This window comes from Galeopterus variegatus, unplaced genomic scaffold (assembly GCF_000696425.1).
Source record: "Galeopterus variegatus unplaced genomic scaffold, G_variegatus-3.0.2 Scaffold1527, whole genome shotgun sequence".
Lineage (NCBI taxonomy): Eukaryota > Metazoa > Chordata > Mammalia > Dermoptera > Cynocephalidae > Galeopterus > Galeopterus variegatus.
This window is the reverse complement of record NW_007727638.1, coordinates 38583-49532: the sequence shown is the minus strand read 5'-3', so window position 1 is coordinate 49532 and position 10950 is coordinate 38583. Positions and strand designations below refer to the sequence as shown.

At 55.8% G+C, this 10950-nt stretch overlaps 1 protein-coding gene across 1 annotated transcript; it reads left to right on the top strand.

The window, feature by feature from the left end:
• The first annotated feature begins 1970 nt into the window (after positions 1-1970).
• MZT2B (mitotic spindle organizing protein 2B) lies at positions 1971-10680 on the top strand. Its single transcript, XM_008577509.1, has 3 exons — positions 1971-2504; positions 2705-2853; positions 10414-10680. The coding sequence occupies exons 1-3, from the start codon at positions 2182-2184 to the stop codon at positions 10569-10571; spliced, it is 630 nt and encodes a 209-aa protein (XP_008575731.1). The 5' UTR covers positions 1971-2181; the 3' UTR covers positions 10572-10680.
• Positions 10681-10950: the final 270 nt, after the last annotated feature.

Below are 10950 nucleotides of genomic sequence, written 5' to 3'. Positions count from 1 at the left end.
ACCGGTCTGTATGTGGGATCCGAACCCTCGGCGGGAGCGCCGCCGCGCTTCCCAAGCGGCGCACTATCCAGTGCGCCACTGGGCCGGCCCGAGGGCAGTGTTTCTTACACGCCCTGATCTCTGACTCCACCCGGCCATGCTCCCCCACCACACCCCTCTGCGTGCTGTGCACCGAGCATTGGTTTCCTCCCACCCCTTCAACATCCCCTTCCTCTGGATCTGCCTCGGACCCTATTTGGGAGTTTCTTTTAGAGCGGCAGCCCTCAGCCAACGAGAATCATGACAAGCAAATCACGCCACTGCCAAGGCCTCCCAGTGGCTGCTCTACGAGAAGCTGCAGCATGTCCCCTGTTTGTTGCTCACAACTGTCCTGTGAAGTGGCTGGGGGACCCCCCTATTAGAGACGGAGAAACTAAGGGTCGGAGAAGTCGAGACACACGTGGGGAGATGTCGAGCCGGAACCCATTCCTTGTTCTTCCACCCACACCGCTTAAACCCAAGGCTCAACTTTAACTCGAAGCTCTCCTTCCTTCAACTCCTTCAACGAACATTAGCCAAGCACCTAACGGCACGGGGTGTTCGAGCCGCGCGGGCAGATGGCATAAAGGCATAGCCCAGGAGGGTGGCATGAGGGTGCACTCTGAGAGGTGGGTTTCTCCCCTAGAGAAAAAGGAGAGCATGCTCAATGCCCTGACCGCCGTCCTGCAGGGGCTCATGGCTCCCTAAGGGAGACAGGCGGGAGCTCGGGGATAGGGTGAGGACAGCACAGGCAATGACAGGAGACTTGTGAGTGCGTGAGTGTCAGAGCAGATGTGTACCACTGTGTGTGTGCAAAGGTAAGTGTGCATCTCTGTGTGCAAGAGTAAATGTGTAGCTGTGCACGTGTGTGTGTATCCTACATGGTAGGGAAGCTGTGAATAAAGATTCTGTGCAGAATACATGCCTGAGTTTGCGTGTTTGGGGGGTTTTGTGATGTGCAAACTTGCGTGAAGTGTCTCTCTGAGTATGTTTGTGATGCAGAGTGTGAGTGTGTGCGCAGAGCGGCAGCCCTCAGCCAACGAGAATCATGACAAGCAAATCACGCCACTGCCAAGGCCTCCCAGTGGCTGCTCTACGAGAAGCTGCAGCATGTCCCCTGTTTGTTGCTCACAACTGTCCTGTGAAGTGGCTGGGGGACCCCCCTATTAGAGACGGAGAAACTAAGGGTCGGAGAAGTCGAGACACACGTGGGGAGATGTCGAGCCGGAACCCATTCCTTGTTCTTCCACCCACACCGCTTAAACCCAAGGCTCAACTTTAACTCGAAGCTCTCCTTCCTTCAACTCCTTCAACGAACATTAGCCAAGCACCTAACGGCACGGGGTGTTCGAGCCGCGCGGGCAGATGGCATAAAGGCATAGCCCAGGAGGGTGGCATGAGGGTGCAGCCGGGGCCCTCAGCTCCCCCGCCAGCCCGGTCTGGGCAGAGTGACCGGGGCCCCGGCCGAGCCCCGGGGCTGGCGGAGGAACGGAGATGAACTCGGCGGAGGCTCGAGGATGCCGCCGGGGTGCGGGGCTGTCTCGCGCGCGGCTTCCGGCACTCACCTGTGGGACCCACAGAGCTGCTCGTCTCAGGGATGGAAGCCGCCATTCGGCCATTCGGCGCTGAAATGTCGTCATCAAACTGCGCGCGGCGTCAGCCCCCCCACCCCCTCCCTGGCCTGACGGGAAAAGCGCCCCTACCTCTTTGGGACGCTACCTCAAAAGGCGCGTGCGCAAGGCGAAGGCCTGCCGGGTGGGAGACGGCGGGGTGGTCCACCGCTAAATGAGCATGCGCACTGGCGATATCTGCGCTCCTTTCGTTGAGCTCACTCACCTTATCCACGGCAAGTAGTGCGCGTGCGCGCAAGCAGAGGCCGTTTATGAGGATCCCCGAGGAGCGCCCCCTCGTGAGGAACCGGTGCGGAACAATTACATACTATATCGAATGCCCTTCATCCAATAGGTTTCACTGAGTGCCCGCTGTATGCCAGGCACTGCACTGAGTGCTGCTACTTAGGCGAACAGGACCAATGCAGTCTATTCGGGAAGACCTGATCGCCTCTGAGCGGGCTTTTGTGGTTCTCCGCGGCATCCCCCACGCCTAACACGCCGCCTGGCACACAGAAGGGGCTCAATAAATGTCGGGAGATTTAATGATGTTATGGAAATGGCCCTGGACGCCGCCCTCCCGGCTGGGGCTGCTTGCGAAGTCCGGCGTTGGAGCGTCAAGGAGGCGAACGGGGGTCTGCGGCCGGTAGACGGCGCTGTGGGAGCGGGCGGCGGGCAGGGCGCGGGCGGGCCGCACTCCTTCCCGCGGGCCGCGCAGATGGCGGCGCCGGGCCCCCGGCCCGGGGCGACTCCGGGGCTGGAGGCGACCATGCAGAAGCTCGCGCTGCGGCGGAAGAAGGTGCTGAGCGCCGAGGAGATGGAGCTGTACGAGCTGGCGCAGGCGGCGGGCGGCGCCATCGACCCCGACGTGTTCAAGTGAGCGGGCGCGGGTGGGAGCTTCGCTCTCCGCCGACCCCCAGGCACCCCTGCTCTCCCGGCGACTCCGGCTTGGGCCCGCTGGTCTAGAAGAGCCCCCCGCCCTTGTTAGGGTCTTCGGGGAGGTGTGCCCGCCCTCGCCCTCGCCGGCCTGTCCGTCGGCGGGAGGGCTCACAGCGCGCCGCATTTGTTCTCGCCAGGATCCTGGTGGACCTACTGAAGCTGAACGTGGCCCCCCTCGCCGTCTTCCAGATGCTCAAGTCCATGTGTGCCGGGCAGAGGCTGGCGAGCGAGCCCCCGGACGCTGCGGCCGTGTCTCTGCCCACCTCAAGCGTGCCCGAGACCCGAGGTCAGAGCTGGGCCCGGAGCTCCCAGCTCCGGTGGTGGCCGCGGGTGGCGGGAGCGGGAGGATGACAGGCGCGGCGCAGTGCAGGTGCAGCCCTAAATGACCAGGCCTGTCCGTGGGTCTTTTCCCAGGACCTGCAGGGCCATCCAGTGCTCGTCCCTTTGGCTTCAGTACCCGGCTTTGCTCCCATGCTTGAGAGTGCACTTCCAGACCGAGTGGGCACACAGTGGGTGCCCCAGAGTGGTCCGAGCAGGCTAAGGCGCATCTGCTCCAGCCTTTTGTCACCTCTTCTCTGAGGCCTTCATTCCACAAACACGGGGATAACAGCTTTGGTCCCTGTCCTCGAGGAATTACAGCCTCCAGGGAAATGCTCAGGGAGCCGGGCAGACAGAGAGGCCTTCTTGCCACCTCCTCCCCTGTAGTCTACCCACGCCCAGGGCCTGCCCAGGGGCCTGGCCAGCCTGGTTTCCCTCTGAGGACTGCAAGAGGGGGGTCAACGTGGTAGCCCCTAGCTGCTCTAGATCATGCAGAACTCCTCCCATAGTGCAGACGGCTGAGGTGCAGGACACCCCAGAGCACAGGTTTGAGGAGCTTCCTCACTTTCACAGTCATGACTGGTGATGAGGAGATGCTGATGACAAAAGTATGTCGTGGTGGAGCCTCACGTCCCTGCTCCAGCTCATCCTCCCTGCATGTTGCTTCTGTTCCTGATGGCTAATTGGAAAACTCTCTGAAATGCAACAGAACCTCCCAGGCAAATGGAAGAAGGTCCAGGGCTGGCTCCCTGCCTGGAAGCACGAGGACACCTGTCTAGGCATCCTGAGAAGGGGCGGAGGGCAGGCTGGGCCCCTCTGGTGGGAGTGCCAGGGCCCGGGGCACCTGTGTCCCTGACCCACGCTCTGTCTGCTCACTGACCCACACTCTGTCTGCTCTGTTTGTGTCTCTCTCTGACCTCCAGAGGCCTCCTTTCTCTCTGCCAGGAACAGTAGCCCCCCCGCAAGGCCCTCCTTTTCCTCAGCCCTGCAGCCTGCGGCCTCTCCAGTTCTGCTCCACGGCCCGGCTGCCACGCACTCGCCTCTCTCTCCCGGGCCCCCCGGTTCCCTCCGGCTCTCTTGCTGCCTGTTCTCTCCTTTTGCAGGTCGCGTTTATTGGCTTATCTCGGGGGGGGTAGTGCTTTCTCTTGTTTCCAAGGCCCTGGGAGGCCAGAGCAACTTTGAGCTGCAAGGGCAGGGCTGTGGCAGCGATTTCTGGCTTGGTTTATTACTGCAGTACTTCTAACACGTGCAGTCAGGCTGGCATCAGGGGACGAGACCAACACCTCCTGCACCCCAGAGGCTATCTCTTGTGGGTGAGACTTGTGCTATGTAAAGTGCCCCCACCCCAGGCCGAGAGGCAGGGAAGAGGCGGTGTGGTGTGCCATCCCCTACTGGATGGGAAGTCTGGAGGATAAAATGGACGCTCACGTCTTCCCTGAGCCTCCTGGCAGCACCGTGTGATGATATGTGCTTGTCCCATTAGCCACACTTGGAAACTGAGTCCCTTTCCTCCCTCATTCCTGAGCTGAGGGCACCTTCCTGGTGTCCATGGGTGTAGTGAGGCTGGAGACACAGAGCCAGGGCTGTGTAAGATCCCATGGGTGCTCCGGTTGCACCTTCCTCCACGCCCCTCCCCACATCACCCACCTTTGCTCCAGGTGGCACCTGGAGCTCAGCCTCAGGGAGGGTGAGGAAAGGCTGAAGTTCAGGTTAGGGTAGGGGTGGGTGGATTACAGGCCAAGATGAGGAATCGGTGGGTGTGTGTCCAGAGGGAGGGAGAACTGAAGAGACATTGCTGCTCACAGTGGCTCTGGGTGCTGCCTGGCTCTCAGTCCAGTGGGAGAGGTGGCTGGATAAACACACGGTGATGGAGATGGGAGAAGGCTGTCCAGTCACTGGGGGCTTCAGAGCCACGAGAGCAGCAAGGGTTAAGCGGGGTGGGAGTGGGAGGGCAGCCCTGCAAAGGTGGGACAGTGGGGAGGGGATGGGCAAGGCAGAGATGCACTGCAGAGCATGTGTGTCCAACCCACTAGGGCAGGAGGAGGAAGGAAAAGAGGGCAGAGCGTCCGGAGGTATGTGGGGGCATGGCTCTAGGAGCACAGGCATAGAGGGGGCCAGAGGATCAGGGGTGACTCGTGAATGAGTGGGGGCTCTGAGGGAGGAGGGAGGAAGCCCCAAGCATGAGGACAGGAGTGGCATGGAGTGCTGGGCCCCACAGGATAGTTTGGTCCTCGAGGGCTCAGTCCTGGAAGCATAGGCCAGGCCCTGGTCCTACTAGGCTGGGCAGCAGAAGGCCAGGACACAGGACACGGAGGCCCTGGGGAGATGGCCAGTGGGGGCAGAGGAGAGCCTGGGGAGGCTGGTTGATGGGGAGGAGGCGGAGGGGAGTGGAACAGATGTGGGCTCACATCAGGAGTATGCTGCATCTGAAAGGCAGAGGCCACTAGATGAGACACAGAGATCTCTGAGGCCTATGTGTTCCAGCATCTGTCCACAGACCTTCTGGCCACATCATTAATGACAGTGTGTGGGGTGGGGAAAATAAGGGAAATTGTCAGAGTGGTCCAGTTGGTGTGTGGTGGCCAAAGGTTTCCCGCAGGACTCAAGGCGTGGACTTGCTCCAGGCCTGGAGTCAGAGTTTAACTCAGAGGCATAACCCTGTAAGCTGCAGCAGGCACAAAGGGGTCATCTGGATTCCTGTACCCTGACCATCCAGGTGGGCTGCAAGGACTACTCACTCATGTCTGGCAGAGAAGGGGAAAGTAAAAGACCCCAGAACCACAGAAGGGTAATGCTTGTCATGGTGAGGGTCTGGGGTCACTGAGGGAAAATTAAATTCAGTTGAGTGTTCCCTGTTTAAGTTCAGGAAAACAGTACATTTTTAAAAGCTGTCCCTTCAGGACACATAACAATGAAGTTGGTGTGCAGAAGCTGTGAGTCTCATGCGAGCTGTGCTGTCCAGTACGGGAGCCACGAGCCACGAGCCACACGTGGCTGGTGTGGTTGAGATGCACTGCATGTGTATTAGTCCATTTTTGTTGCTTATAACAAAATACTTGGAACTGGGTAATTTATAAAGAAAATGAAATTTATTGCTTACAGTTTCTGAAGCTGGGAAGTCCAAAGTCCATCTGGTGGTGTCAACAGTGACCCAGGGGTCTTACATTGCAAGTTGGTGGAAGCAGAGAGAGCCAGCAAGAGAGACAGACTCTCCTCTTCTTTTAAAGCCCTCAGAACCACGTCCCTGACCACCATTTTTAATCCATTCACTACTGCATGGTCCTACAACCTAATTGCCTCTTCAAGGCTCCACCTTTCAATTACCATAATAGGATTTCCCACCCTCTTAACAGTCACAGTGAGGGCTAAGTTTCTAATACATAAAACTTAGGGGACACAATTCAAGCTTCAGTGAGTTTTGGGGGGATATAATTCAATCCGCTGCAGCGTGTATTTGAATATACACTTATATGAATAACTTATGTGTTAGCTACATGATGAAATGATAATATGTTGAATATTTTGGGTTAAATAAGATGTTTGAATTAATTTTCCACTTCCTTTTACTTATCAACATGGCTACTAGAAAGTTTTAAATTACACATGTGGCTCACATCATATTCCTGTAAGAGTTAAAAGCACGTGTGCAAGTCCATGTTGCATGTCTGTCTTAGTCGCTAGGTCTATATGTGTTCTGGAAGCACCGATTAGGCCCTTGCTATGTGCCTGGCCAGAGAGGGCAGCAGTACTGGCTGGTGAACTGCACAGACCTTCCGGGTCTGTGCTGACTGCCCACTCTTTCTGGCCACTAGACCCTGCCAGCCAGCCTGGAGAGAGCTGTGCACTTTGTTTGGGGAGCCGAATTGGCTGCCACCAGGACAGATTGTGTGCTCATGAAGATCTGGGGGTGGCGCGCGTGATGCTGACACTGCCTCATGCTTGCTGCTGCACGCTCCTGCAGCACGGCCTGTAGTGTCCTCTTTCCCTCCTCAGTTCCCCCACCTCTCTTCTGTGCCTGCCTCTGTTCTATTCCTTCCTAACACAAATGCCTGCTAGCACATGTCGCCACGAGGTGGCACTCTCTCTAAGAAAGAAAGGAGAAAGGCCACCCTTGGGGACTGGCAGAAAGGGATAGGAGAAGCTGTACGCGCTGGACTGTTTACAAATCCTTGTTCCCCACCAGCTCTGCCCTGCAGAATTGACAGGGCTGGTGAGTTGGGCTCACAGAGGCCACACCAAAGACAAATGGCAGTGGGTCCCACCCCAGTCTGGCTCACTCCCCAAGTCATGGGTGGCTGGCAGAATGGTGCATTTGGGGGGTTTACTGCATTAGGGGGGTCACAAAATGCTGGGAGGCCACCAGCTGGTTTCAGGGGTAGGAGGAGCACTGATTTATGAAGAGATTGAGGCTGGCTGTATTTAACATTCCATGGTCCTTGCCTGTCTGTGGTGTGGAAGAGGGCCCTTCAGGGACCAGCCTGGGAGCATCAGTTGCCACTGCCCTCCCATCCAGCCTGCAGTCACACTTGGTTCAGTCCCACCCTCCACCCCATCTGACCCCAATAACCCCACTACGAGGGGGGCTGGGCTTGACAGGTGCTGCTGGGTCCTGCCCTTCATGTCGCTGCTGACCATTCTCGGGCCTGGAACCACATTCCTCTCGGCCTCCTCGTCCATGCATAAAATGAGGCTGAATGGGCCTCCCCACTTACAGCCAGAGCACGTGACTCCTGAGGGGTTCCAAGAATTGCATTGAGCTGGATAAATGGGTCTTCTTTAGTTGTTATATTGTCATGTTAACGTCTTCTGTGGCTCAGAGTTACATTGGTTTCCCATTTCTGGGTTTATCAGCCCTGTCATATGTAAAGATGAGCATTATTTGCTCTTTTCTACTCCCACACTTCCTTCTCAGGTTTCCAGAAGGGACCTGGGTCATTATACTGAGGGGGAGGAGTGGAGGCTCAGGTGGGGGGCAGGCTGAACAAAAGTTAGCTTCAGAGTCAGGCCACATCTGAGCCCCGCCCTGCTCTTGGCCATATTTCTACATAGGTCAGGAAATGCCCCTCACCAGGAGAAAGTGTGTGGGGCACCTGAGCACCCGGGGTTAGGCCACCTGCTTACAGAAGGCCTCATTCTGCCTGGCCTGGCCTGCAGAGGGACTGTGGCCTCAGAGGAGGACAGTAGCAGACGCTATGGCAGACACAGGGTGGTAGGGCCCATCCACTCATAGAGATGGGGTCCTTGCCCACTGACCAGTCAATGGGGACCAGAATAATGGCAATTTGTACCAGAAGGAATGTGTGGTAACAGTTCTCTGCCTTGTGTCTTTTTCATGAGTCACTGTTAGGCTGAGTTGGCCCAACTTCACACACCCCACCCCACAGACTCCTGTCTGTTCCCCTAATCTGCATGAAGCACTTGATTGTGAAGCCCCAGGAGGTGAGACAGGGGAAATCAAAGATGAGCTGTCAACAAGTGTGGCACTACTGTAACCCTCCCTACCCCATGCCCCACTCCAGGCGGCAAAGATGTCCTCATTCTCTGAAGAACTTTTTTTTTTTTCCCCTCAAGAAACTCTCATGAGGGCTGTCTTACCCCGGTAGGAATCTAGGAAGAATTTAGTTGTCAGTATTGGAGAGCATGGAAAGTGAGTTGGAACTGCCTCTGGAGGAGCCAGAGTCTACAGTGTCTAAGATGCAGGTGCCTCCTTCTTAAAGGTGACAAATAGTGGAACAGAAGTGACCCAACTGACTCCTAAGACACCTCATAACTAACAATTCCATATTGCAGCCCATTTGACTAAACTTAATGAAGAGGCGAGGGAAGAACTGGGATCGAGGCTGGATGTTCTGTCCGGCTGAACCTGTGCCTGGAGTAGCCCGGAAAGCAGCGGCAGAATTCCTGCCAGGGACTGCTCCAAACTGTCCTGAGATGGGATCAGTTGGGATGCCAAAGAAAGAAGCACTAAAAGCCAGGGTGATCAGCTCAAGGCATGTGTTAGGGAAACTTACAGAGGGGGCAGCAGTGTGTACTCTTGATGGACAGCAAGAGGTGTTCTACCTAGGTATGTCTGCCCTGAGTGGGTTGGGTTATGGGGTTTATATGAGAGTTCAAGGAATTTGGCTGGGGTGGATCTAGTTTCTATGTGTTTAGCAACATGTTTGACCTTTAGGTACTTCAGGTAACAACCTTAACAAGTTTTTTAAGTGTCTGGCAATATAAGGCCCAGGCTTGAGTTCAAGCCTGCAGAGAAAAACATACAGCTGGCCAGCTCACAATGTGGTCAAAACACTGTGTTTCTCAGTCAGGACAAGAGAAAAGTGAGAAGGCACTGGGGAGCCCTACACTGGGGCTCAAGCAGGGAACACGCCCTGGTTAGAGCCCACAGGGTAGACACTGCCAGATGGGAGTGGAGGAGAGCCCTGGCTGCCGCACTCCAGGTGGGCAGACTGTGACCCCATGCGCAAGCCTGCTCCCCGGGCACGTTCTGTCCTCCATAGGGTCCTTTCAGTTTTGCTGAAGTTGTCAATGCCCTAAGCCCAGGGGAAGCCACTCCTTTAAAATAAAACTCTAGCCCAACTGTGGCTGCAAATCTTTCTATCTTCACAAAGAAGTAAACAATTAGATTAAGGAATATCTGAACCAGTGGTCTTCATTTGAGTGTGACTATCTAATGGTCAGAGGAAAATCTCAAACATTCAAACTTCAGCAGGAACCCAGTCATGAAAGCTGGTAGCTAAACCCAAGAGGCTTGGCCACTGTGTTTGCAGAATACTTAGTGAGGAAAGAAATGTGAGAGAGATCCCAAAATCAAAATCAGAAACCTGACTTCAGTATTTGGTGACTGCCATGCTTCCTGCCTGACACAGTCAATTGGGGCAGCTCAGTGTGAACACGTCCATGGAGGATGAGGAGTGAGCCCCTCCCGCCACTGCTGGCACAGTTGGGGCAGACCACATCCACTGTCCAGGCCAGTTGTGAACCAGCCGAGCTTACCTTGCCCTGAATGGACCTGTGGCATGTGTCCTTTCAAAACATTTCCAGGGGCCAGCCCAGTGGCGCACTGCTACAGTGCGCCGCTTGGGAGCGCGGTGGCGCTCCTGCCGAGGGTTCGGATCCCACATACAGACCGGTTCCCGCTCACTGGCTGAGCGAGGTGTGGGAGCAACACTGAGGGTTGCAATCCTGTTCCCGGTCCCGGTCCGGTACGGGCGTGACACTGAGGGTTGCGATCCGTTGCCGGACACGAAAAAAGATTAAAAAAAAAAAAAAAAAACATTTCCAACTGCTCCTTGCATCGACATGTCCCAGAGGGTCTCCTGCATGCTGCCAAGAGCATCTTTTCTGGGATTGCTGCCTTTAAGCAGTTCTGAGCCTCAGGACTCTGGGCTGACGTGGGGTCCCCAGCTGAAACAGCTTTCACAGAAACATAAACGTAAATGTTGCTCAAGGAACACAAATACCGCATGTGTGTTGCAGTTGTAGGGTTTGCCCTGGTTCTTAACGGTGCTGTTGTATGTCTCCTCAGGGAGAAACAGAGGCAGCACAGCTCTTGGAGGAGCACCGGCACTGGCCGAACGCAGCAGCCGGGAGGGGTCCAGCCAGAGGCTGCCCCGCCAGCCCAGTGCTACCAGGCTGCCCAAGGCAGGCGGGCCTGGGAAGAGCCCCACTCGGAACAGCAACTAGGATAGGGCAGAGACTTGTCTCACATCGGCCTGCTGGGGGCTGCACTGTTCTCCCGAGAGGCTACATGTTGTTTCCTTCAATTGATAATAAACCTTTCTGGAAAACTGTGGGTCCAGATCAAGACTTTTTCTGTCACTTTTTGAATATATTAAGACACAAAAACTTAGAATGAGTTATGTGCTGGCCCTGGTTATGCCACAGCTAGCTGAACTTAAAGAGATTTAAACCACTGACTTCACCTTCCTGGACCTGATTTTCAGGTCTGAGAGAAAACATATGTATTGCCAGGTCTTCTGTAAACAGACATCAACACACTTTATGGGAAGCGACAGGTGCGACATCTTCCACGGGGACCGCCAACAGTGCTGCTATCTTCCAG